The 27,866-nt window shown below is 41.0% G+C and overlaps 3 protein-coding genes across 5 annotated transcripts; 2 read left to right on the top strand and 1 right to left on the bottom strand.

The window, feature by feature from the left end:
- Positions 1–58: 58 nt before the first annotated feature.
- On the top strand, positions 59–10,457 carry cul4b (cullin 4B). The gene is made up of 20 exons (XM_072395413.1): positions 59–981; positions 1,865–1,980; positions 2,090–2,193; positions 2,314–2,383; positions 3,730–3,803; positions 3,894–4,056; positions 4,241–4,330; positions 5,353–5,435; positions 5,518–5,585; positions 5,697–5,815; positions 5,945–6,137; positions 6,246–6,350; positions 6,437–6,547; positions 6,631–6,716; positions 7,097–7,204; positions 7,320–7,433; positions 7,526–7,631; positions 7,739–7,911; positions 7,994–8,146; positions 9,219–10,457. The coding sequence occupies exons 1-20, from the start codon at positions 507–509 to the stop codon at positions 9,312–9,314; spliced, it is 2,607 nt and encodes an 868-aa protein (XP_072251514.1). The 5' UTR covers positions 59–506; the 3' UTR covers positions 9,315–10,457.
- Positions 10,458–10,630: 173 nt separating this feature from the next.
- lamp2 (lysosomal-associated membrane protein 2) lies at positions 10,631–21,502 on the top strand. 3 transcript variants are annotated; one of them, XM_072395415.1, is made up of 9 exons: positions 10,631–10,805; positions 12,592–12,704; positions 13,995–14,205; positions 14,297–14,458; positions 14,553–14,788; positions 14,908–15,027; positions 16,003–16,057; positions 16,140–16,307; positions 20,247–21,502. In XM_072395415.1, the coding sequence occupies exons 1-9, from the start codon at positions 10,763–10,765 to the stop codon at positions 20,387–20,389; spliced, it is 1,251 nt and encodes a 416-aa protein (XP_072251516.1). In that variant the 5' UTR covers positions 10,631–10,762; the 3' UTR covers positions 20,390–21,502. The 3 variants fall into 3 exon arrangements, with proteins under 3 accessions (XP_072251516.1, XP_072251515.1, XP_072251517.1); XM_072395414.1 differs by having other exon boundaries at positions 19,290–21,502; XM_072395416.1 differs by lacking the exon at positions 20,247–21,502 and adding an exon at positions 16,682–19,053 and having other exon boundaries at positions 10,632–10,805.
- Positions 21,503–22,335: 833 nt separating this feature from the next.
- On the bottom strand, positions 22,336–27,866 carry atp1b4 (ATPase Na+/K+ transporting subunit beta 4). Its single transcript, XM_072395412.1, has 9 exons — positions 27,676–27,866; positions 27,438–27,506; positions 26,621–26,837; positions 24,943–25,071; positions 24,704–24,808; positions 24,192–24,391; positions 23,654–23,710; positions 23,483–23,575; positions 22,336–23,394 (listed from the first exon to the last, which is right to left on the bottom strand). The coding sequence occupies exons 2-9, from the start codon at positions 27,501–27,503 to the stop codon at positions 23,233–23,235; spliced, it is 1,029 nt and encodes a 342-aa protein (XP_072251513.1). The 5' UTR covers positions 27,504–27,506; positions 27,676–27,866; the 3' UTR covers positions 22,336–23,232.

Here is a 27,866-nt window from a genome sequence, read left to right as displayed (position 1 = left end):
ACAGCACTGTAGTCGATATAAAGAAAAAAAAAACACGCTTGTGCGAAAAGTACTTTTGTACAAAGTACTTCCGGTGGGGTCACCGATTAGCTTTTACGAGCGAAATTTTCTCGTGTTTACCAGCGTCCGTTTTAATAACACGTGAGCTTGTTAATGCTATGTTTACATCTCTTCTGTAGATAATTTTCTTTAACGGCCGCTTCACTTAACCGCTCTTACTGAACGACTTCACGACGCGGTTGGACAAGCGAGGCAAGAAGAGGAAGCAATAGCCAACCATCTTTATTCTTCTGCCAGCAATAACAAGAAAGAGAGAAGGCTCGGTTTTAAGTGGGGCTGAGTAGTTTACAATTTATTGTCTGTTTTATAGTGGATAAAGGAATTGGTTGAAACCTCCCCGCGTTGAGACAGACAAAAGCTCTCGGACATTGTGCTCTTCCCCGGCAAGCCTAGAAGTTTCGGATAAAAAAAATACAGGCTGTTAAGAATTAGTATTCCCGTTTTTCATGTTTCCAACAGGTTTATCTTCCCCTAATCCCCCACCACCGCCAACCCAGGAGGCAAGACCCGCGTCTACTGATGTCAAAAACGACAGCAGCAACATCACATCTCCGAAAAAGAGGAAAATAAACGGCTCTGAGAGGGAAGACACAAGTGACACGATCTCTTCTTCGCCTCCCAAAACCCTGAATTCTTCCTCCTCCTCCTCTCCCTCCTGCTCTCCCACTCCGCTGCACATTCAGAAGAAGTTGAGGTTTGAGGATTCTGTGGATTTCATTGGACTGGATGTGAAAATGGCTGAGGAGGCTGCTGCTGCTGCCGCCGCCGCTGCTTCGTGCTCCAATAACAAAAGCAAAGCCATGTTTCTGCCCGGTGGCGTGGGACACCACGCAAACGGACTGACGAAAACCGCAGGATCCGGCACTTTTTCCAACAGTAAACCCGGTGCTGCCAAGAAACTAGTCATCAAAAACTTCAGAGGTATCTGAGACTCTGGTGGATTATGCGATCCAACTTCTGACAAGTCCTTTATTAATGCAGTGATGTGGTGCCTGCTGGACCTTTGTTGTTTTCAGTGTCCACTCGCTGTGCTGCAATTAAGAGCCTATGTGTTCATGATGTAGAATGGGGTATGAACTGGGGTCTGACATGTCTGAGCAGGATATTTCTTTAGCTGGTCATGATCAATTTAAAAACAAAATTAGACACATGAAACGATGAACTAAGTAAGACTTTTCATTTAACACAACCAAAACAGTCTTGAGTACAAAAAAACTGGGTAGAAGTTGCCATGGAGGGTATGAAAAGACAGAGATATAGCTTGTTTGCAGAGTACTTTAGTACATATATGCTCGTTTTAATCTTGTATTACTTAAAATGTTAGCTTAGAATAGTTATAGAAGTTGGCATACTTTATGCAAAGAATAGGAACTGATTTAATGGGTAAACGTCAGAGCTTAGCATGAACAATATTTGAAAATGGCTGTGTTGATATTGTAGGAAGGGATTGAAATATCATGAACTCTAATCGCTTAGTTTGTCACACATGCAAGAAAAGCAAACAAACCTCGTAAATTAAGCTGATGGACCACCAATGTGTGAAGATCCAGATTAAATGAAAGAAACTATCATCAAAAGAAGGCTGCCGTGTCTTTGAGGTTTCATGAAAGGGGACTGTTTATATGTGAAGCTATTTAAAGGAGAAAGAATGCCCATGTCAGGGTTTACAATGTCTAATAACCAAAGTCCAGTGACCAGATACTTGTCACCCAGCAGAACATCGATGTTTTAAAGTTAGCCCTCCGCTGTCCTGCTGAAGTTCAGTGTTGTCAAAGGTTTCCTCTGTACTTTGTGTTCCTCGCAGAAAAACCGAAGCTACCCGAGAACTACACACAGGAAACCTGGCAGAAGCTGAAAGAAGCAGTGGAGGCCATACAGAACAGCACTTCAATCAAGTACAATCTAGAGGAGCTTTACCAGGTATCAAAACAGAGCAGCTGACCTCTCACAGGAAAGTGTCTGGATGTGCGAGCAGCGGCTTTGCCGTCATCACGTACAGCAGGTGACGCTTTTCTCTGTCTCTCTTCAGGCCGTTGAAAACCTCTGTTCCCATAAGATATCCGCCAAGCTTTACAAACAGCTGAGGGCTGTGTGTGAAGACCACATCAAGGCACAAATTGATCAATTCAGAGAATATCCTTTACAGCTCCAGTCAGTAAATCTTAGTGGTTGTTAAAGGGGAATCGTGCATGATCAGAACTTCCAGAAAAGCTTGTGAATTGCAGTCCACATTTGACTTAACTTTGTTCTCACGGATGCCCTGGACAGCGTGCTTTTCCTGAAGAAAATCGACAAGTGTTGGCAAGATCACTGCAGACAAATGGTAAGTTCGATCACTTTGATTACTGTTTATTTTTCCTAATCGTTGAAAATTGTTAAACATGACATCAGTTTTTATGAGTAAAGGGCCATTGCACTGAATTATTATTGGCCTTAGGGACTTGTGAAAGGCAGGCATGATTAAACATTTGATATCCACTGATCAATACTTTAAAATGAAATATTAGATATAGGCAAAAATACATAATCATGCGTCCCTACTTGTACATGAAAATATATTGTGCATAAGTGCATAAACACATGGCCCGTAGTCTTCTGTCATGAGTGGTTGTGTAAATATAGTAATTCCACCTCAGAAAGGCTTGATGTTCTCTGCATTTGGATTGATGTGCATTAATGTGTCCATATGGGGCTCAGAACCTACTCTTGTAAGAAAGGAAAGATCAGTCCAGATTCAAAATGCACGGAGACCCCTCGTAGAGGAGTTCTGCCACACTTTAGACAGTCGAGTCCGGTTCTGATCTTCCAATGAACCTCCACCAATGTGTCAGAACAACAGCCCTTTAATTTGAATTTTGACTTGGAGAAGAGAAAGAAGCTTTTAGATGAAACTGAATCTTATCCCTTGGAGTCTTCTGGATGTCGTCTTGACGTGGGTCTGACCCTGGAGCACGATTTCACAGTGTGCAACAACGGCAGCATCAAAGAAAACCAAGAGGTTGCTTTTGTCTGCTTCTGGTCTGGAGACTGTGGACCCTTCTGCTGAAAGCTGCTGTTTAGTGTTTCGCTTGAAGCTGTAGAACAGCGATCAACCTCAACCCAAAGTGTGATGTGGACTTTGAGGTCCATGATCATATCACAGTGCTCCATTTCAAGAGTTGTGTGAGCGATATGTCCCCGCTCAGATGAGTAGAGACAAGAGAGTAGCAACCAAATTCAGCTTTAGCTTTTTATCGTTCAAGACTGTTTGGTGACCAAAATGCATTGGAAATATTTGATATGGTGCAAAGGAAAATAATGATAATGATCTGGTTATTGTAAGGATTACATCATTCTCTCTTACACTATAGAAGAGATCATCTGTATTACCTTTATACTCGGAGGAAATTAAGTTTTACATTTTACTTTAGATGTTAATCGTAAAGTAGCTTAAGTTGCTGGCTCTCTTTCTCAGTTTCTTTTTTAATGAGAAACAAATGTTTTAAAAAGCTGGCTTTAGACTTACAGAAGATATCCTGCAGCTGTGTCTACATGCTGAGTTGACAAAGATCAGTGAAGTGACCCTTGGATTAAAAATCACACAAGCAAGTGCTTAAACCTTCCTGCCAAAGGGAAATTGTTCAAATGTGTAACTTCTTCTTACCAAAACTCTTTGTTTTTGTCTCACAGATCATGATTAGGAGTATATTTTTGTTTTTGGATCGCACCTATGTTCTTCAGAATTCAATGCTGCCGTCAATCTGGTGAGTGATCCGTGACGTCACTGCTTATCGATCGTATATGAGGCTGATTCCTGTCAAAGTGGGTGCTGAACAAGCTGCTGTGGTCTGCAGGGACATGGGCCTGGAGCTGTTCAGGTTCTACATCATCAGTGATTTAAAGGTCCAGAGTAAAACTATCGACGGGATTCTGCTGCTCATCGAGAGGGAGCGAAACGGAGAGGCCATAGACCGCAGTCTTCTGAGGAGCTTGCTGAGCATGCTCTCTGACCTGCAGGTAACAAGCATACCAACTACCAGCTCATTTAAATTTTATAGCATAGATTACTGTAGTCCTGCATTCCAAAAGGAGTTCAGCTCAGGCATTGGGTGATTCTAATTCGCAAAGAAGTGTCATGATCTGTCGGTTTCCGGCTGACAAATGGTTGTAATGAAACCTATGTTCTCTCCGGCCCTGACAGATTTATCAAGACTCCTTTGAGCAGCGCTTTTTGGAGGAAACTAATCGCCTGTACGCTGCAGAGGGACAGAGGCTGATGCAGGAGAGAGAGGTGATTTATGTGACCTGTGTCCAGGAGCTGCTCTGTTCTTTCCAGTGTGTTTTTCTCATTTCAGAGATGAGCGTGGTAAATTAGATTCTGCCTCTCTATTAAATCTACAGGATTTCACTTTGTGAAAATGAACAAGAAGCCATTTTGGTAATCAGTCAATTACTTTAAGCAAATGGTCCAAACTTTCTGTTTTTTGTGTCTCGGATATGAGGATTTTGAGCTTCTTTTTTTTTTTACAATATGTGTAAAAATGTGCAGTGAATATCAGTGTATTGATGGCTGGATAAAACAAGCAATTTGATTGGCTTCCTTTTATTGAAAAAGCATTTAATTCCTCAGTCGTGTGAATAATCAGAAGATTTAAATTTCAGTCCAGCTCCATTGAACCAGGCATCTTTTTTTCTTCATATAGATGTCTCTAGATGACATCATATGCTTATTAGCATATTTAGTAAATCATCAAGTCATTTATAGTCTGCTTAGTTCCAGCTCCTCACATTTGCTTTCTCCACTGATGCTCTCTGTTCTCGCACATGCTGTGTTTTATTTCAGCCAAAGTCTTAGAAAAAGCTGCTGTTTCACATTGTCTAAAAAGACTCCCATTAAGACTAAGTGTTCAGCCGCGGTTCACTTGAAAGCATTATGTGGCTGCTGCTCTGCTGATGTAAAGTCTTGATTTTATGAGCACAGTAATGTCAGACAAAATCATCTTCCTCTTAAGCTAAAGAGAACACATGTGCTTTCATATTTGCGTGTACGGTGATTGCTCAGAGAGAAAGTTGGAAATGGCTGAATGTCTCGGCGGAGGCTGCTGCTACACCTTCTCCACTCACGCAAGCTGGCAGCGCTGCAGCTGCATGACCACGATGCCGGCTGGTTCTCATTCACTAGGTTCACAGCTCTAACACAGAAGATGACCAGATCCTGCCTTCACGGAGCAATATTGGAGTGAAGGGCGGTCCATTGAGGCCATGCCATGGTGTTAAAGTCACAGTTTTGCTTTGCCATCTCTCTTTTATTAGGTGCCAGAATATCTCCATCATGTCAACAAACGGTTGGAGGAGGAGGCTGATAGAGTAATCACATATCTAGATCAGAGCACACAGTAAGTGTTGGCCTGTGGCATTTAGTTTATAAATAAAAAGTTCTACATATTCATGTACAACAAACTTTTCTTTGCCTTTCAGAAAACCTCTCATTGCTACTGTGGAAAAGCAGCTGCTGGGCGAACACCTCACTGCAACTCTGCAAAAAGGTACACATTCTTCACATGAACATGTGCAGCTGTGGGTAAATGTAAAAAGATGGATGTGAATAGCGACCGATGGGAAGCTGACACTGCCTGTGTGTTGTTGTGCACCTGCAGGGCTGACTCACCTGCTGGACGAGAACAGAATTCAGGATCTGTCTCTTCTCTATCAGCTCTTCAGTCGAGTGCGAGGCGGTGTTCAGGTGCTGCTGCAGCACTGGATCGAGTACATAAAGGTACGGCCGCCTTGGTGATGATTAATAAAACAGAAGATGATTTAGTGCGAGCGTGCGGAGCTCATTCTGGTTTTTTTTGCCTTCCTCGTTCTTCATTTGTTTCTCGGTATCCTATCCATGTACGTTCAGGCTTTCGGAAGTACAATCGTCATCAACTCGGAAAAAGACAAAACAATGGTGCAAGAGTTGCTGGACTTTAAAGACAAGGTGGATCACATCATTGACGTGTGCTTCTTGAAGAACGAGAGGTTTGTTAACGCCATGAAGGAGGCTTTTGAGACATTCATCAACAAACGGCCAAATAAACCCGCAGAGCTCATAGGTTGGTTACCGCGCATTTACTCACTGATCACCTCCACGCTCTCTGTGAATGGGCATGTGATCATAATCACCATGAGTTCAACTTTTCTTCTCTTTTTTTTTTTTACAGCAAAACACGTGGATTCAAAACTAAGAGCAGGAAACAAAGAGGCAACGGATGAAGAGCTGGAGAAGATGCTGGATAAGATCATGATTATCTTTAGATTTATCTACGGTAATATTTACTGTTACTTTTGTTCCAGTTGAATTGTTTTCCCTGTTTCTTGTTTTTGTATTGTAATAACATTGTATTTACTGTAGGAAAAGATGTGTTTGAGGCCTTTTATAAAAAGGATCTGGCCAAGAGGTTGCTGGTTGGAAAAAGTGCCTCGGTGGATGCTGAAAAATCGATGTTATCGAAGCTCAAACACGGTTAGTTAATTCCCTCGCTGTCACTTTTAGACGCACACGGTGAGAAAGTAGTCACGAAAACAACCTTTTTGATATTTTCTCAGAATGTGGAGCAGCGTTCACCAGCAAACTAGAGGGAATGTTTAAGGATATGGAGCTTTCTAAAGACATCATGGTGCAGTTCAAACAGGTAAGGACCACAGGGCCTACGGTGAGGCCTAAAGGAGGTGAGCATTTGTAGCTGTGCTGCATCGCTCTGCAATTAGGAGTGAATAGAATTTAAAAGACAATCAGTCTCTCTGGGTCTATATAAAAGTTGTTATTTCATTGTTTTTCTCCTCTACTTATTCATTGGAGCCCTAAAAAAAAAGAGATATATTTATTAGAATTAAACACAGTAAATAGACATGGCAACAAAGCTAAAAGCTGTCACTTCATGCATTTTCTGCTCAAACACGTGTTAACAATAATTTCAAAGAGATGGATACATAGATGGTTCGGTGGGTGGATAACTATTGAACCCGTGCCGGAGGAGGTAGTTTCATAAGACATGTCCCTCTACTTCTGTAGTACATGCAGTGCCAAAACATTCCCGGCAACATTGAGCTGACGGTGAACATCCTCACTATGGGCTACTGGCCAACGTACGTCCCGATGGAAGTGCACCTGCCTGCTGAGGTTAGTGCTGAGCAAATATTGAGAACATGGCGTTTTTATAACCCCCCACCCAACCCACTCCATGCAATAAATATACCAAATGTTGCCTTGTTACGCTTCTCTTATCTTTGCCCAGATGGTGCGACTGCAAGAGATCTTCAAGACTTTCTACCTGGGCAAACACAGCGGCAGGAAGCTGCAGTGGCAATCGACATTAGGTCACTGTGTCTTAAAAGCTGAATTCAAAGAGGTTTGTAACTCTTTTCCAAACATTTCTGTTTGTTTTGTGCGCTCGGCAGCGAAATCTTCCTATTAATTATTTTCTGTCTTTTCCTGAAAAAGGGCAAGAAGGAGCTACAAGTGTCACTTTTTCAAACACTTGTGCTTCTGATGTTTAATGAAGGAGAAGAGTTCACGCTGGAGGAGATCAAACTGGCGACAGGAATAGGTTTGTAATTCCACATTGAACTTTGGTTGGTAGCACATTGATGGCAACGTGGCAGCGTCCTCTTTGTTCAGCACCCCTCATCCGCTTGCGTGTCTTTTGGGTTCCAGAGGACGGCGAGCTGCGGCGGACGCTGCAGTCACTTGCTTGCGGAAAAGCACGAGTCCTCACCAAAATCCCAAAAAGCAAAGACGTGGAGGATGGGGACAAGTTTTCCTGCAATAATGACTTCAAACACAAACTCTTCAGGATCAAGATAAACCAGATTCAGATGAAAGAAACGGTATAAAACGCTGTCTCACTGCTTGAAACTAGCACTTCACTTCAAGGTATTAGGAAATGATTTAACTCACGTCTCGCTCCAGGTGGAGGAGCAAGCCAGCACCACGGAAAGAGTCTTTCAGGACCGTCAGTATCAGATCGATGCTGCCATTGTGCGGATCATGAAGATGAGGAAGACTCTCAGCCATAATCTCTTGATGTCTGAGGTGTACAACCAGCTCAAGTTCCCTGTCAAGGTAATAAGCGTGACTCCTAAACTGCTTTCTAACCTTTTTTACCTTGTTATTATGCAGAAGCAGTGTGAAGGCCACAGGAAATTATGGATGATGAGCAGTAGTAAAACCAAAGATTGCTTTTTTTGGTTTGTCTAGTACCAGAGAAAATAAGAAAAGGGTTCCACACAACCCAGATCTTCAGCACTTTAATATTGCTACAATTTGAAGCTTTTTAAAACTCCACATTCTCTTTTCATAGTTAAATTTAGCTAATGTATTATGATTTATCCACTCGTGTTTTCCGTCTTATCCCTGCACTTTGCAGGGATTCGAAGATTATTTTGGTAATACTAATTTAAAACTAGATTAAAGGTGATGATGTTCATTCCAACTTGTATAAATAGGTTCCTTTTCGTTATTCACGTTGCAGCGTTCAGATAAAGATCCCTCAGTTTAGCCCTTTAAATCATGGCGACACTAATGTCATGGACAAATTATTAACTGACACAGTTTCTACATGTTTAGACGTATATTATCTCAGATCTTTTAGTTCTTCTACTTGTTACTTATTAGTTGTCATAAAATAAAGGAGCAGACCTATAATGTTATAAAGTTCTCATAAAGTCTAGCTTTAACTCAAATACATCTATGAGGGTTTCACAGTTGAAACAAAGTTAAAATGGGGAGGCCTTTGAAGGCATTCAGTCCATTTATGCTCATTTCCAATGAGGGTTCTGAGTACGGGGCTTCAGTAGTGAGTATGATTTGATTTGTCTTCACAGAAACATGTTTCATTGACGGTAAGGTCTCACAAGTGTCACGTAAACGTACTCACCGTAGCCCCCAGAGCGCTGAGAGTAAACCACAGTGCTGCTGGCTTATTTCAGCGAGGGTAGTTTTAAAACTGGCCCTAGTTCAATGTGTTCAGACTGTTTTATGTAGCATCAATGGCAGTTTTAGCAGCCCTGCAACAGAGGTCAAATGAAGTTGATTTAATAAAAGTTAAATGACTTTTGAGTTACTGGGATCACACCTTATAGCAGAAGTGATATTCTCAGTGACGCTTCTGTGTCTCTGTGCTTTTCCCTTTCAGCCCGCTGACCTGAAGAAGAGGATAGAGTCTCTTATTGACAGGGACTATATGGAGCGTGACAAGGAGAACTCCAACCAGTACAACTATGTGGCCTAGCGAAAGGAAAAGTAAAAAGCAGTTGGTGCAGATAAAATGAAAGCTGTTCTGAGTGATCGGTCTCTAAATCTTTTGCTCCAGTGGATGTTAACCGTTCTCATCTTCAACCCAGCGACCGACATGCGAATGGCTATTGCTCCACAGGGTTTTTGTCAGGGGTCTTGTGATCCTGTGGACTGCATGCCCATTGAAAAGAGAATATTGTCCGTATTTCTCAGTGCCTCTGAGAGAGCTGGGACAAAGAAGACACACACACTTCAGTTTGCTTGTTTTGTTGTTTTGTTTTTTAATGGAGAGGAAAAATATTTATTTTCAAACTTAGATTCTTTGTCCATAGTTTGAATCAATATGCTCTTTGTTATCGAGTCACTTTTTTTTTCTTTTTGTTCATCGGTATCCTAAGCAAAATGCTGACACACCTAACTGTTCTCTAAAATGTACCACATGTTGGGAAAGAGAAAAGGATCCAAGAAATTAAACTGATGCTATGTTTCTTCAGCCAGTGTCAAAATGTGGGACTACTGGGGCGGCATTCAAAGTAGGAACTTCTAATTTAGGGAATATGTGGTAAATGTGTGTCCTGCAGTTAAGTTTTACAGTTTTAAAGGCCGTGCAGCCATGTGATAAAGCTGTGATCATGAACACACACACACACACACACACACACATCTGCTCAAACCAGACTTTGTGCCAAAAAAGGAGCACTTCTTTTGTTATCGAGTGTAATCAAGCTGCTAAAGCCAATTCAGTTTCACAGGTATATGCAAACAAGATTCTAGGTTTTTTTTCTTTTCTTTGTGTACATTTTTTTATACATGAGTCACCAGTGATATTTTTAAATAACAAATGTCATGAAATCTGACGGTCAGCTGCTCCTTAACCTACAAGGTTTACTGTCTCTGTTAACCAGTAGGTTGATGAGCACAACGACTGTCCAGTATCATACTATAGACATTTTTTTTTCTTTTATTTCCTTTCCTTTTTCTTTTGTGAAAGTCTCCATGTTGGGCCTGCAGACCTTGTTAAAAAACGGAGGTAATATGCCTCAATACATGAGGAAAAATATGATTGATTAGACTTACCCTTGTTTGTTTGAGTCTGTTAGATTTATTGCTTCAGATTAAAATAAATGTTTAAATCGGGTTTTATTTTTTAATCACTGTTTCCAAGCACATTGCATTGTATTTGCGTGTCGGGGGGAGCCATTCCAGTTAGAGGCTGTTAAACATGCAGAAAACAAAAATTAACTCTGTGAAAGAGAAGACAACCTGGGCCGCAGTCCACACCTCTTCTTGGTTTGACACTTTGCTCTCTGTCATATGACTTCCATTTCCTGGTACAGTCAGACTGATCCTCTTCGTCCCAAACCCCGCTGATTAAATCGAGCGTCCTCGTCGGCTGTTTTCAGTTTCTCTCCGGTCACCGACACTCCACACCACCAGGCGAAAATGTCCCGAAATACTGCATTGGTTTTGCTCTCTCTTGGACTCGGTATGTATCGCCGCAGCACCATTACCTTGAAGAAATAAGAAAATCGCGGTCCCTTTCTGAGAAGTGACGTGATAAAACTTCTGGGACATTCTGGGCCTGGTGCTTCGCGACTAAAGCAAAAGCGCTGCTGCTCTATAAAAGATGATGCATTTCTTATTTGTCACTTTTTTATGTTTTATATTGAGCAGCTGTAAATACGTTTTCAGAAGGATAAAAAGGCGTACAGATTTTTATTTCCAAATTGCAAGAAAACCTGTTTTGCTGTTGTAGCTTCACTGCTAATTGTTACCTGCGTCAACGTAAAGCTGGAAGTCGTGTAGCAGTAAAATGTATTTGTACTCACAACTTCTGTGCGTGAGTATTTGTACTCACGAACAGAAGCATAAATAAAATGGACAAAAAATTTACTCCCAAAACAAGTTGTTAAAAAATATTTGCTATTGTGTCAACGACAACCCCATGCTAATGTTTTGGGCAACTAGCGTCAGCTAACTTAGCTGTTAGCTTACTGATTTGGTAACATGTTTTGATACCTTTACTTCGAGTCACTGATAAAGTCTGGGATTGCCTTACATACTTTTGCTGATAAATAGCAGCAGCCAAACGCTCTTAAAAAATAACAGCTTCGTTGATAACCCCACTGTCACAAAATAACACATTGAACCACCGTACTAGCAGGGTTAGCATTAGCATATTTTTGCAGTTTACAGTAAATTGGCACGTGACGACAAAGCCACAACATTACTGTCAAGATAGCAGGCCCGTTAACTTTTATTACAATTTCACTTGAAAATATGATTAGTTTATAACTTTCAGTAGGGTCAAAGGCAGCCACAATTTAAAAAAAAAAAAAAAAAAAAAAAAGAAATTTTAGACGGCATATAAAGATAGGAGGCATGTGTGCTTTATTCTGTCAGGTTTAAGATAGTTTTTATTTATAATATGTACAGGAAGATAGCAGTGCTGTCATTATAAATTCATTTGACAAATCTTTACATAATTTTACCTTATGTATTTTTATAAACTAATGGGCTTGGCTATGATTTTACTGCACAAACATCGATGTTGAAGCGTCTCATCCTAACCTCTCGGTAAAATATCAACCTTCCGAGTATAGTCGTATACATCTGCGGCAGTTTGAGTGTTATGTGGGTTTATATCATATGACCTCGTGACTCTTGACACGCAGCTGCCTTGATGACAAAGCAATATGTTAAAATCTTATCTGTGATCTAAATGGACCTTGATCTCTTTGTTGACTTGACTACTGTTACTCAGAGTCAGTGGAAAGTTGATGGGCGCTGCTCCAGTTTCTGAAATACATTTTCTTCTACAGTACTTCTAAAACTTATTTTGTTCATTTCATTGAAATAATCCATCTCAGAGGGTGAACTAGGGTTCCTCAATACTTGTTTTAGTTTTTACAGTGTTTAAGTGGCTTTTTGTGCTTTGAATATTGTCAGCAGCTCTTTGGGTCATTGATATATTCTGCAGGATGGTGATACCAACTTTATGTTTTCAGTGGTTTGCACTGTTGCCTTACAGCTAAATACAAACCTGCCTGTTAATGGTTTCTTGCCTAGTGTCAGCTGGTTAAGGCTACTGCTCTCTTTCTCCCTCTGAAGGAGAAGTGGATGTACCTAATAGATAGAAGAACTCATGAATTGCCACTTGTAACAACATTCTTTGAGGAAACACATTAAATTGCTACTCGCAGTAATATATTAACAGAATAATTGTTAATAGAGGGTTTTTTTTGTTTGTTTTTTTTCCTCTTCCTTTTCAGTGTTCCAGATGTCACATGGCATTGAGGTTAATGTCACAAAAGACGACAAGTTGTGCCTCTATGCCAATCTGATGCTTAACTTCACAGTGTCCTACGAAGCAGCCGATAATAAGGTGAGTGCCTGGTTTTCACATTAACCACAAGACGTTCTCTTCCAGAAAGCTGTATAATTTGGTACACCAGTCATAAAAGGCCTGTTGACACACTTTACTTGCATATGAAAGCTGTTATGTTCTTATCAGCCTGCTTCAGCAGCATGACTATCACTTTACTGTTGTAGAAGTGAGTGTCAACAAAAAAAAGGGGAAATTAAGGGTCATTACAAAAGCTGGCAGATTCTTGCTATTCAGCAGTGGTGTGTTTCCCTGGTGCATATCCTTTAGTTATATCCTGTCTTTTCCACTTGCTGATGAAATATATAAAATCGCAGAAATAAAAAGTTTAGAATAGTTCTGTTGTTGTTCTTTGTCAGTCATATTATTTGTATGGCCTGTTTAACTAATTAATATCTGAAAGGATACTAATAATGTCATGTTTAATGACGTCAATTGAGATTATAAACGGTGATCGTCTCCTCTTTAGATGAACAATCAAATTACTAAAATACAATGTTTCTTGATTTTTATCTGTTGCAGAATCTTTTCCTCATTAATTTTAGGTATGATTTGTTGAACTTTATTCATTTATTCACAGAAATTAAGTATGTCCGTGATGGTTTTCATTTGTGTAGACCTAACTGAAAATAACAATTTCACAGTGTGAAAGTGGCCTTGAAGATAAACTGTGAACAGACTCTCAGATCAATCCTTTTTCATTGCCAGGTTTCTACTGTAGCCCAGACTGGACAAACCAAACCGTGGCTCTACAGAGTGCCATGTGCATTTTTTGGTAGTTCTTCCTCCAGAGTTGCTACTAAAAGTTTGGAAGTCGAAGGCGAAGCCAGGGATATTCAGTGTGTTAATCTCACACTGGGCTCCTTTTTAAAGGAGCTTCTAAAGGTCCATTTTGTGAGCTTAATGACATGAAGCTGCAGAGTTTCACAGTGTAGACAGCTAAACACTTCAGACTTCGTACTTCTCCTCCAAGAATGTAGAGGGAGATAATTGAACAATGAAAAAGGCCTATTCTAAAGCCAGGGTGCGATTTATCCCATCCTGGCTAATGAAGTAACTTGGTGATTATGTTAAAGCGAATACGTTGTTTAAAAAAAACATATTTTTTTTACCTAATTGTTGAGAAAGCTGTGTTTGTCCACGAACTACAGCTTATGAGTGTACTTGAAGGGGGGAAATACTACAAATTTATATAATAAACTTTATTAAATTTCGTTGTGCGGTCTTGTGCAATGACGGTAAATCTGATTCTGAGTCTGTTAAACGAGGTGACTCTCTGCTCTCTTTCAGAGTCAAACGACTGAGTTTGAACTTCCTGCTGATGCCAAATCAATCGACAGTAAATGTGACACCGCAAGCTCGATCCTGACACTCAAGTTTGGAGAAGGACACTCCTGGAGTGTGAATTTTACCTTGAAAGATGAGGTTTACCAGGCAGACGTCGTAACCTTTACTTACAATCTCAGCGACACCTCTGTCTTCCCTAATTCCCAGTCAAATGGTAACTTCCACATAAGCCTCGTTACACAAACAAAGCAACACACAGATGGATGACTGACCTCGTTGTTTTCCCCCCTCTTTTGTTCTTTTAGAAACGATAACTGTGACTGAGAAGCCTCAAACAGCACAAGTACCCATGGACACCTGCTACTCTTGCAAAAGTAAAGAAGTGATCGAAGCCAATAAGGTCAATATGACGCTGTGGGATGTGCTCATACAGGCGTTCATCACAGATGGCAGCAAGAGTGAGAACAGTAAGTACAGAAGCCGCCACACATCTCCGAGCCTAAATGTTTCTCTCACTTGTCATGTTTCTGATCTTTCTCTCCCGTTTTCTCCTCGTAACAGTAACCTCATGTGCTGCTGATGTTCCCACAACCCACGTTCCTACCACCACTGTCACCAGCACAACCACTGTCGCACCTGTCACCAACACCACCTCCACTTCCCCTCCTGCAACCACCACCCCCACCCCCACCCTCCCCACACCTCAGGTTGGGAAGTACAGCCTCAAGACTGATCAGAACGGCACAACCTGTCTGTTGGCCAACTTTGGCGTGCGCATTGGCTTCAAGCAAAACGAGGTACGGCTATAAAAACGCATCATTCATACGTTAAGCGATGCTAGTAGGCCCCTTTGTTTTAGGGTGACATAGAGATGATGTGCAGTAACACATTGATTTGGTTTCCTGTCCGTTTTTAGAAATATCAGGAGATGAACTTTGAGACCAATGGGACTCAGTCATCTGGATTTTGTGGAACCAACAGCAGTGAGCTTGTGTTGGTGTCTGATGATATCACCATAAAGCTCACATTCGCCAATGTAAGTCCTCAGCGTGCTCATTTCCTGCCGAGATTCCGATAGGATCTATACCTCTCTTATGTCTGACTGGTGAATACGAAAGTAAAATCTGCAGCTTTCGAGCTTTACTTTGGAAGTTTTCCCGTTGCTGTTGTCGGTCAAGAGACTAGCAGCTACTCCCGGCACAGAATAGTCCACCGTAGAACGGCCCTTTTTTTCAGTTTTTGAACTGAGAAACTAAAGAGTTGAGAAGACCAGCTCTTCACACAGCTGCTGGCTCTGCGAGGTCGGTTTAGGATGTAACTTGGCAAATGGTTGATGAAATTCTTAAAACATTTATGTGAAATTTTAAGAATTTTTTTTGTCAATGAGACCATTAACTTTCAGCCCATTATTGTCTGTATCTGTACAGCTTTCTCAGGGCAGCTTAATTGACCACAAAACACCTATTTGATAGATCAAATAGCTTTGTGGTATTTTTTTATTTTTTTTTTATTTTTTTATAGAAGTCGGGGTTATTGCAGGGCATTCAAATCTGTGATCCTTTACTTTTTCACGTTAATGCTTGTGTATTTTTGTTTTTCTCTTCACTGTGTTTGGTCCTGTTTCCATGCTCATGTATCATTTATTTATCAATGATATTGCAACAGGTTGTGCAGTGATTGTCACACCAAAACAAGCTTCACACAAAACTATTTGTGTTTATTTACATGTTTTTTTCTTTGTTAAACGACTGTCTTTATTTTACATTATTTTTAAATCTGTGATATCGAATAGCTGACGTAGATGGAAAATACTGATAACGATATGTAGCTTCTCAGAATTACACAGGAAGCAACAAAGTGTGAAGTGACAGTATATCTAATTACCCAGAAAAGAGAAGAGAAGGGAAGTGTTTTAGACTGAACACTGAGTTTCTTTACAGCCTTTGGTATTACTGAGAGCTCCCAGGATCAGACGCGTCATAATCTTGTTTCCAAACTTTTATATTTACAGGACATGAAGAAATTCCGCCTTCATGCTCTGAACGTCACAGCAAAGACGAGCTCCGGTAACTAGAAAAGTCCCGTCTGCCGGTAAAAACCAGGTGCCGCATTGAAGTGTAAAGTTAATGCTTGATGCTTTTTTTTAAGGTGTGTTTGTTGAGGCCAACACCAATCTGAGTCTGTGGGAGGCGGCGGTTGGCAGCTCCTACATGTGCAACAAGGAGCAGAACTACACCATCACCAGCCTGCTCACCATCTACACCTTCAGCCTGCAAGTGCAACCATTTGGAGTGACAAAGGACGTTTTCAGTACAGGTAGGTTGTTCCTTCATGTTTTGTTTAATCGTTTGTTTGATCACTAAAGAGGTTGAAGTAGATCAATTTGGTTATTTAAAGATGGACCAGATTGTAAGTTTGTACCGCAACCAAGACTGGGTCAAGATTTTTACAGGCAGTGTGTTACTTATAGTGGCTGTCGCCCACTGTTTAAATAAATCAAAATCAAAATATGTCTTTAGATTTTTTCTTTACTCAAAGGACCTGAATGAAACGAGGAGAAAAGGTTCAGAGAGAGTCAGTTGTTGTATTCTAATGGCAAATAACACAAACTGCTTTTCTGCTGCTTCACACTTGTTTTAAATGAGAACATTTTCTTTCCATCTGTTGACTGACTCTCTTTTTATCTGCAGCCCATGAATGTTCATTGGATGACACCAGCATCTTAATCCCAATCATTGTTGGCGCTGCTCTGGCTGGCTTGATTCTCATTGTAGTGATCGCTTACGTGATTGGTCGAAGAAAGACCTATGTCGGATATCAGACCCTTTAAATCCAGTTTTTGCGGTTGTTCCTGAAGTGTCACAGGGCTCCCAAGCTTGGTCCTCTGGCTTTATGTTTTGGTTATTTTAATTGGCAAATTAAAACTTCCAGAAAGAAAATCTCTAATGGAAAAACATAAGATGTAATTTCACCATGCGACATTTGTCGGTATTGAATGATATTTATGTGATGAACTGCGTTTGTCACAAGGATCTCTAATCAGGTTCAATAGAAGGCGTAAAATCAGAGTAAAATGGATGGTTTGCTGTTCTTCTCAAGGACCAAACTTGTCTAACCCGTGTTTTGTTTTGTTTTGTTTTGTTTTGGTCTTTCCCTTTTTGTTGTGCTTATTGTTAATGGGCAAGTGCAAGACCCTCGAAACAGTTCTTACGATGAAAAGTTCAATAATGATCAGGGAGTAGTATGTACAGGAATGCATTGACATTTCCACACGTTTCTGGGCTGTAAATTATACACATTTGTTTTTAGCACAAGATGAGGAAGCATTTAAATTTGCTGCTGTAGGATCATGCACTCGCTCAGCTTACATTCCCCTTTTTCTGTTTGCCTTGTTGATATTTACATTTATTGTTTGACTATCCATCTCCAGTTGTTAAGTCATATTTGAGTGTTTGAACAGTTTTGCTTCACTAGCCCAGATCATCTCTAACACAGACTCACATTTACTCCAGTTTGGAAAGTTGTCTGAAGGAACACTTTTCAGCCCATGTTTGCCCCTGTAGACCAGGAGAAACATTGGAAATTTGTCCTGACTATTTGGCTCCAATCATACTATGACTGTGAAATCAGATCGTAATCTAACATCCTAACATGCCAAGCAGTTAAACCCTGGATGGAACTAATAACATTAGGGGCTCATTTACATTTAAACTATAAAAGCCTGGAAGCTTACAAATCTCCATGTGAAGAAGCCATCATTAGTGTTATTACTTTAATCTGTGCTTTTACATTTGCACACACTCGAGTCAGAGTAAATCTGACAGAATACAGAATACATTTTGGCATTAGTTTTATTTTTAAAAAAAGAAAAGGGATAGTACTGTTGTGTAGATATTCACTTTCGGATATTTACATATAAATGCACTACGACACTCTTTTGTTTTGCTTGTCGTCACATTATCTCACCTGTGTAAAGATGAAATGAAGCTCCTGAAAACCTGCTTTCAGATCCGCGACTTTAAATGTTTGTAACAGAACATGATTGACAGTTTGAGCTCAAGCCTTAAAGGAAATGTCACAGTTCTCCGAAAGATCAATTTGATGTGTTTTTAAAGGTTTCACTTTCTTGAAGAGAGTTGGTTGTGAGGATTAATACAAAATTACAGCCAGTAACTGCTCACCTTAACTCGGCACAAAGGTTGGAGACAACCACAGTCGCCTGGCTTTATTCGTTTGTGCTAGCAGCTCTCTACATGAAAGCACCAATCACAAAATGTGACGCTGTTCTCTTAAACGCTCGGGGTTTCTGTCGTGCGCTGCGACAACACAGCCCAGCAGCTGTCAGCAGCTTTTGATTTACTGGCAGTTTGTGTGCCCATGTATTTTTGATCAAATCTCATCCAACTGCTTCTGGAAAAGTTTCACTTCTATGTGGAGGCTGGAATTGGGTTTTCAGGACCTTTTTACATCGCGGAGCTGGAGCAGGTTTCAGTAAAGCAGTGTCAGGGATGGAAAGCCACTGAGTGTGAATATTGATAATGATAGAAAGCCAATGTGACGCTGTTATTGGTGTGTATTGATTCTAGGAGAGTGCTGTGTACTGTTTGCACTGGTCCAGCTCTTGGTGACAGGAAGTGTTTGCATTTTAAAGTTAGTGATTTAAATTCGCTTTCACAGGTCATTGCACATGTGTACGAATAATTGCTCTTAATCAAAAAAATTGAGCTTTGATTTTTGCTTGTGATTGTTGCTGTCTTGTATATTTCAGCTTTGTACAAACTCAGTTGCCTTAATGATGAAGGTGGTTTTGCAGTGCCAGTATTAAGATATTTGCGATATTAAATCATCCGACAGGTTCATCGTCACGACTTGACATTACTCAGTTTTGTACATCTGCAACTCACTGATACAGGTGTGATTATTTAAAATTGCACGTGCTCAACAAAGGGAAACCGTGCTGCAAAACCATCTTTGTTAATGTGTGTTATGTGGAGACAAATGACTGCTGATTTCATCTGCATTCTCTCATGCTGTTAGCTATAATAAATTGGATTTAAATTTGTGTCCTTCGAGCTTTTTAGTGTTTTCTATGGAAATAAAAGTGTCAGAAAAAGTCAAGAAAAAGGTTCCACGTTGTTGTTAATGCTGTAAATATTCTGTATAATCCTCATCACATCTTTGTTTCAGCTCTTCTGCATTCATCGTGCTATACGTACATATATATATATATAAAAGAAGATATTTCATGTGTTAAAACAGTAAGAAATTCACTTCTGTGCTCTTTTCACTCTCATCTAGCTGAGGAATGCCTGGGTGATGGGGAGAGCTTCCTTGTTCCCATAGCTGTCGGAGTTGCCCTTCTTGTTCTCATTCTTATCGTTCTGCTGGCCTATTTCATCGGGAGAAAGAGAAACATGGCCACCGGCTACGAGTCTTTCTGATCTAACCTGCCTCCTTTACAAAGGATAGCCGCTGCCTATTTATCTCGCTGCTTTTTTTACTTATTGTGGAAAAAGTATGTGTTGTCTCAGTGTTTCCATTTGGTGTTAAGAATGGTCTGTAGAGGGATGGTTCAACACTCTGGGAGGTGTGACTTTTCTTTGCATAAAGACTGGAAAAAAAAAAAAGAAAGGGAAACGTGTTGCCTACTCACAAATCTAAAGCTCAAATAAACTTTTGGACTCTTATTAGCTCTCTGTACAAGCGTGACACCAAATAATAAAACAAAACCCTTATAAATAACAACAAAACAGCTCTTGTAGACTCTTTTACTCAACTTAATGCTTCAAAACTTTTTGTTTTGGGGTGGTTTCGGGAAAACTATTTACTGTTGCCAAAGTGCATTTTGAAGTGACTTTTACTCTTTGCTTAGTCCAGATTAGATGGATGAATTAAGACTTGAACAGACAGGTTTCCTGTTTCTTTGTTTCCAGTTTTTATGCCAAACATACATACAGACAGACATAAGAGGTGTTGATCTTCTAATCGGCTTCTTTTTTTTTTCCTGCATTTTTTTTTTCCCCCAAATTCTCTTGAACAATATGCACTAAATTGAGAAGTTGTACATTTATATTCACTTGAATTAATCGGCACTACATTCACGTGTTTGGTTCCACTTGTTGTAGGTCCTGGTGTCTTCCCGCTGCTTCCTGCTCTGTTTCTAACCTGTTTCTAACCCAGATCTTCCTCTTGAGTTGTTTGATGCTAAAGCGGTAACCTGCTGTCTGTTTGTCTCTTTCTCTTTCGTTCTGTCAGCTGAGGAATGCTTCCTGGACTCTGATTTGAGCTTTTTGGTGCCCATTGCCGTGGGTGTGGCGCTCAGCTTCCTAATCATCCTTGTGCTTATCTCTTACCTGATTGGTCGGAGGAAGAGTCGCACTGGCTACCAGTCTGTTTAACCCCACCCAGCTGCTTCCGCCTCTCGTCCCTTTTCACCCCTCTCCGCTCTTTAGAACACCTTCCCTGCCCGTCCGTGCATCCAAAGCTTCCCAGATTTCCGCTCTCTTTTTCTGTTTCATCTCTCCCCGAGGCAGCGTTTCCCTGAAATAACCTCCAGCTTTTTCCCCGTATCCCGTTTCCGCCGCCCCAGCAGTTTCCTTTGTTTTGTTGATGCCAATGACTGAATCAAGTACCAAAACATTTATGATCGATACTGAATCGTTTCAATATAAATCGCATGTTTGCATTAATGGCTGCGAGTGGCCGCCCACCTCCCACCTCAGAGAGGCTTTTTGCTCTCGGTTTCTGTGCTGTATAATAGTATATGTGTAAATTAATCTCTTGTATAGAATGAATGACATTGATTTTTGATGATGCGAATGTACGAGCAAGCTAATAGAGCCACTTTAAATCTTCAGACATCATTTTTCTTTCTCCAGTTGTTTCGTTTTCATGTAACATGAATTAACAGCTCAATGAAACTCTACTTATTGCACATTTAGTCACTTATTTGTAGCTCGATGAAAGGGACAAAACCATAAGACACTTTACCAGCTTTGGGACCAGTTTGTTTTCTGTTTGTTTTGGGTTTTTTTTTTTGAATGCATGTTTTTGCCACTCATACTAAGAAGGCTGAAGACTGTATTTCATTGAGTTCTACTCTTCTGTACATGCAAATTAATTGTACTGCTGTTCCCTTCCATTTCAAAAGTTCAGCAACCACAGGCATCTCAGTCTTGGACCTCACACCGGGAATCTAACTTTTTACATGCTGTTAATGAAACAAAATGCAAAGATCCTCCACACTACTGTCCGTGTGACGCTATCATGGCACCAACAGCAGGGAGCTTTGCCATCCGAAGACGAGTAATACCTGTGGATTGGCACCATCTCATTCACGTATCACTGGTTGTGTGCACTCAGTCACGTTTTGTGCCTTTCTGTTGTGCACCTCTGAGTTGCTTACCTGAAGCTTGTCTCCATCTGATGAAGAATGTGACACGATGAGCTTGTTTGACACAAGTGGGAAACAAATGAAATAAAAGTTGCGTTCTTGTTTTGTATCACTGTCATTCTGCTAACAGCGTGTTCTGTGCTAAGGCCTGTGACTTCAACTCTGTTTGAGCCACTAAAGCAGGTCCAAGTTCAAGTCCAAGTTAGACTTTGCTTAGCTGGATGCTTTTTATAACCTGTGAAACATGGAGGCATGACTCTCATTGCGGCTATCAGCTATGCAGGCAGATATGCGAGCTGACCCTGGAGTTTAGTCACTCATGAGACAGTTTGAAGATGAAGTTCTGTGTTTTGTTGATGTCTATGAGTTTGTAAAGTTCTCTCCTGCAGAACCAGTTGGTATTTACAATTGATCCTAATCCTCTTTGAAGTTGAAACGATACCCGTCTACTGCAGTTTCGTGCTGTAAAAGCAGATAAGATGCAGACCTTTTCGGGCCAGACTGAGAAGAAAAACAGCTGTTGAATGGCGCCTGGTGCCATTAATGATCTCTTGACTTCTCCTCTTGCACCACTGCTGGGTTGTTTGTGATTTTGAATCAATTTTCTCAGGTTATTGAATGAATAGACACGGAATCTGCTGAAGACAGCCATGTTTCTCTCAGAGGGAACTGTTAAGATTTTGTTAATTTAAAGAATACCTGTAACTGCTGCTCATTTTCAAAAAGTTGCGCCAAAAGCGATTTTATTAATTGTTTGGGACGTCTTGAATGGCTGTTTGTCATCGAGATGCCTAATTATTTGTGGTAGATTTCCCAAATGTTTGTTCATGAATTAGTTGAACAAAACTAGTTTGATTTAATTTTTGATTTAGCTGTTCAAACAGTTTTAATTCTTTAAAAATAAAAAAGTAAAATAAGATTCAGACTTGTGGAAGAAAACTTAAGACTACATAAGAGAAAATTGTATTTATTATAAGTGCTGTAATAAGAATAAATACAATATTGAGACCATGTTTAGTAGCACAGCTCAGGCAGGATTAATACTATCACAAAAAAAAGTTATGTTTCATGAAAAATGTCACGGACCTTCCACAAACTACTTCTTAGCAGAGTATTTCTCTTTATTGATCAGTCTTGTGTAGTATTTCATTTTTCAAAAGCACATGTTTTTACAGAAGAGGAAGTGAATACTTTTACCATAAACGTATGATACAGATCTATTCAACCAAAATATAGTAATCGTGTATTTGCATTTAATATATCTTTTTTTCTTTTTCTTTTTTTTTTTACTGCGTAAGTACAGTACGAGTCCTGCTTTCAGTGTTTGCATGAGTTTTCTTTGAATTCTTACAACATACATGTTTGAAAAATATAAAGCAAAACAAATTAGTACACTTTGTCACACAAGAATGTGCACGCAAAACCTTAATCTAACCTGGCAAAATGACTAATTCCCTAATAATGTTTTAAGTCATAATTGGATTTGCATAGCCAGAAAAAGCTAACTAATGGGCAGAGTGTAATTTAGTTTGATTAATCTTGCTAATCATTACAAAACATCAGGAACTGAACTGTAACTGGTACTATGCACTTGTCCTGTGCTCAGCACTGTCTGTTGTGGATCAGGTGCAAACAGCGCGCTCAAGGTTCAAAGATGCAACAGAAAACACAAAAGTAAAACTACTTCTTGAGGATTTTGTTTCACAGCAGAAGGTGTGGATATTTAAAAGAAAGACGAGAGGGAAATAAAGTATTTCAGGGGAAATAAATGTTCAACATAAATCTTTTCTTGCACGCATTTTCCTGCCTCACGATGGGGAGCATCCTGCAGGCAGCGACGTCTTTGCCTTATGCTCCAACATCCAGGGAGAAGGTCACACTGCCCAGGTAGCGGTCAGTGGCTGAATCATTAATGATTCCGTCTCCGTTCAGTTTGCATTGTACTTGGATGTGAGTGTCGTACTGCACTCCTGCAAAACGCACAGCCACCACCGGCGAGGAGTAGTTTACCTGTGACAAAAGACACAGAGGAGACTGAGACCTGACGGCTGTGGTGATCAGCTTGTGCCAACGCAATCATTCATGAACCGTCACTCACATGTCTGAGCTTCCCGTAGTACGGATAGTACTTCATGTCAAAAATGCTTTTAGGGAAAAACTGAAGGTCTCCCATGGCCTCCGATGGTCCTTTCTGAGAGAGAAAGACTTATTATCTTGACCTATTCTCACTTGTTGCTTAAATTTGGCATGAAATTAGTGGTCAATTTACCTTAACTCCACAAGTCACATTTATTGGTTTGCCCAGGCCAGGTAAGTAACCAAGAATCTACAAAAGAGTAAAAACTGTTAGAAAATCCTCTCATTATGTAAATAAAAATGTTAAGACCTTCTAATTTGATGCTATATCTTTGTCATGTCTTGAAGCTAATTCAGACTAAAATGTTTCCATATTTGTATCATAAAAATTGTAATTGAATTAGAATTTCCCCTTATACGCTCCTCTTTGTCCAGAGTCACTATCCATGAGATTAGCTTCACACTGAACCCCAGGAGGATTATTTGTCCAACTTTTGAATTAAATATTTAATTCCCCTTTATCAAGTTCCCACTCAAAATGTTAAAACAAAAAATGGTGCACAAATGGCTTCAGGCAGCTTTGTGTTCTCCTGACAATGGCCACAAGATGTCACTAGAAAAGAGATTACACAGTGCAGAAACAAGGTGTTTGCTCCTCATGTTTGATTTTCCTTCCTCCGCTTCTGTGCTCAGCCTATAGACATACTTTAGGTTAGTGGCACTCCTCTTACCCGGTTCATTCGAAGTAAAATGCATGGCCTTCCCTGAGAATAGCCATAGTGGGGATCCTTCAGCCCTGAACATTCCCCCAACCAGGAGCGCTTAAACTGACACGCTTTTCGCTCTGCGCTCTCCTCCAAGTCGTCCTGCATGAAGTATGTGTCATGTGTGCAGCGAATATTCTTCCTCTCCTGAACAGCATCACCGTATGCTGAAAGTGGAGAGCAAAGTCAGAGAGGGAGGGAGAATGACAGAGGGGGGCATAAATAAACCTTTGCAGCAGCAATGCTCTGCCAGGCTCAGGCCTCTGGTTAAAGAGGCTTGACAAAAGCTGAGTGTGAAAAAACAAAACTGCACTGAATGGCTACTCCTCTGCCCACAAAGAGGCTTCCCTTCCCAGCATGCTCTGCAGGAAACGAATGGAAATGCAGGACAAAGGTAGAGAAGATGAGGATTAACACGTTGCATGTCTCCTCAAGTCTCAACAGCCGTCCCCCCCCAGGTCACATTTGTTCTGACTCACGTTTCAGATATTCCTCCATAGACCGGGCATACTTCCTCCAGGATTTGCGGTCAGATGCATTAAAAGCAATCTCGTGGCCTTCTAGGTGTGGGGCCATCGTCATACCTGCCAGTGGAGACCCAAAGACAGTCAACTGTGCAGAGACTCAAGTAGAACCAGGAGACAGAAGGACAGTCGAGCAGGGAGAAGTGAGGAGGGTGAAAATGGAGGTTGTAGTTTGAGTTTGGGGTTATATTTACCTGGTGGCATCACTCTATCATTGTAGGTGGGATGGTATGGACTAATAGACCACATGAGGCAAAACATACAGCCACCAAACATGGCTGCTAGAAACAAATAAAGTGCAGCATAGAAGAGCAGGATGAGGCCTAAACAAGGAGAATGAAAAAAAGAGTTATTGGGATGACATTTTTTTTTCTTTTGCAGAGCACAGGCACAAAAGTGGCTTATGTAATGGACAACACATCTCTAAGTTAATTATGTCTGATCTGTGTGAAGGGAAATAATGAACCAGTTTTTTTTTTTGTTTTTATGCAGTTTGTCTGGACTCCAGCTACTGTCCTTGATCAGCACGGACACTAATTTGTTTACAATGGCACTGTCCCTCCTTCAATGTCTGGACCCACGAATAACTTCAATAGATTTTGCATGAACCCAGCTGTACTGAGCTAATATGAGAGCCCCGTAACGAAGATAATTCTGAGAGCTAGAGTTGTTCTGCAATTTTCCATTAACAGTCCATCAGCAACTAATCAAGCTAAACGTGTCCCAAATGAAATGGCTTTTGCAGTGCAGGCAATTTCACAGGGGACTAGCTGCAGCCAGCCTTGCGTCCCCAGAGCCACAAAGACCTTTCTGTTTAAGCTCAGTGAGAATTCTCCCAGCTGTCCTTTCACTCAGGAACACACTGAACCTCCGGTTGCCATCGTAGTGAAGGTTTTTTTTTTTTTTTTTGCAGCCATAGAGGCCCAGCCAGCTCCAAGGAGCCCCAATCACCCCACTCTGGTATTGTGTCCCCTCTTACACACTCGTCTCACAGGACACACAGCACAGACTTCAACTCAGGCTCTTTCTTCAGCAGACACATGGGCCCCACTCCTTCACAAGTGTGCACACTGGCTATGCAGCTGAAATCAGCTCTGAGCTCCAGTCTGGGGACGCAGCATCTCAATTTATGCGTGAAAAACACACTTTCCTCAAATGCTGTCTCTACTCTCAGTCAGATCGTGTTTGCCATTTTGTGCCGTGGTGATGAGGGAGGGGGCCAACTGAGTCACAGAGCAACTACTCTGGAAAGGGCTCCTCCATCATCATTGACTCATCAAAACTCCCCCAGTCTGTTCCTTCTGCCAAAAACTTCATCAAAGCTCAATGTTGTAATAATCTATAAGGGAAAAAAAAAAGACATAAACAAGTCTACGTGTTTGACTGCAATTGAGTAGTTATAAGCATGTTAAGTTCAGCAATGGGGTCGTCAGGGCTTTGAGAAAGAGGCTGTGGAGATCATGGTAAGATTTAGAGGAATGTGATTCCTGGCCAATGTGAGGCCTGGAACAGTGTGCTCCCGCTGGGGACACGTCCCCAGGCAGTCTGTTTTTGTCGGAACTCTCTGAATTGTCCATGCACCTATGTAAACATTGATCATGAGGACACACACGCACACACAGCACATTGAGCAGAGTCACTGGTCTGGGGAGACATTTTTCACCCCAAAAGCTACCCTCGAGTGCATCTTTTCATAAACATTTAAGCCCAATGTGTGCTCTTAAGCTTGTTTAAGAAGAGCCTGCAATGATGCACTCTATTGTGACCGCAGATACTTGACTAATGCACTAAAAAAAATAAACTTTTGCATCAATCCAATCCTCTCTTCTCTCTCTCCGACAACACAGAACCTCTCTTTCTTCATCAACTCACTCCAGCTCTTTCCAGAGCGACCCATGAATTCGTTGGTCTCTGCATTCCACAGGTATTTCTTCAGGTCGTCTATTTTCTGGTAGAGCGTCCTCTTGGGAAGTGGCCGTCGCTTCCATCTCTCAAAGTTCAGGTCTTCCTGCTCTAGAGGCTGATGCTCCGCCAGCTCCTCCTGCTCTTCCTCCAACTCTTGACCATGTTTGAGAATCACTTTGGGAGGCTGGTGCGAAGAAGAAGAAGATGAAGAAGAAGAAGAAGTGAAAAAGCCTTCACCGCACATTCTCTAAACTGCTGAGTTCTGCAGTCGACCTATTTTCTTTTCGAATCACTGCAGGAAAAAAATGGCATGCCTCCTGATCCGAGTATGACCGATAATATAAACTGCCAGACAGTGCTCTGCATGTTAATGAACATCACACTGATGGTCCTGTCCCCTGTTTCTGCAAATTATAAACCCGCTGGTGACCTTATGGCACTCGTTGGGAGAGCTGACCTCCCCTGAGTGGACCCTCCTGCTTGGAGCAGCAGCTGCAGACAGCAAAGCTGGAGGGTCACTCTTATATCCAGATGTTGCTCACTGACTGCATCCACAGACCAGAACACACAGATCCCAGAGGAACTACACGGCACTTGAGAGTGCACTCAAAAGGTTCTTTAACTGAATCTGCTGTTCGTTTGTTTGTTTAAAACTACACGCCAGCTTTGCGATTACACAATGGCAACTTGTTCTGTCAAAAGAAAAAGCTTCAGAGATCATGGAGAACATGCCCTAATTAAGAGGTAAACCTGAAGAATAAACTGATTTTATCTCAGCACTTACAGGACTTGATGGATTATTTTTAAGGAGCGTCTCCTCAGCTCCTCCTTCTGTGGAACTGGGCTCCATATTCTTTATAAAAAGAACAGATATTTATTCAAATATTCACAGTATCCACTGAACTCAAACATATTCTACCAACATACTTTTGTCTAAATCAATCGACCTGGGTAACTACAGGCTAACTCAAATAATGCCTATATTTGTCACAAATAGAATTTCAATGAAAAAACAGACATACCTGAAGTCTTCCTCTCAATGAACACACGGATTAATAAGTCGGAAACCCTCTGTGACCCCTACAGACAGAGAATATTTGTCAAAAAGTAAGTGGGGATTTCATTAAAAAGTTTTAGGCATGCAGGGGGGACCGGGTATGGAGAGGCTCCTTCAACTAGGCGCGCATCATAGTGAATGAAAGCCTGACTGAGA

Source organism: Leuresthes tenuis, unplaced genomic scaffold (genome assembly GCF_036924035.1).
Source record: "Leuresthes tenuis unplaced genomic scaffold, fLeuTen1.0.hap1 SCAF_11, whole genome shotgun sequence".
In the NCBI taxonomy this organism is placed as follows: domain Eukaryota; kingdom Metazoa; phylum Chordata; class Actinopteri; order Atheriniformes; family Atherinopsidae; genus Leuresthes; species Leuresthes tenuis.
Note: the sequence above shows the minus strand (reverse complement) of the source record. Positions and strands in the feature narration are given on the sequence as shown.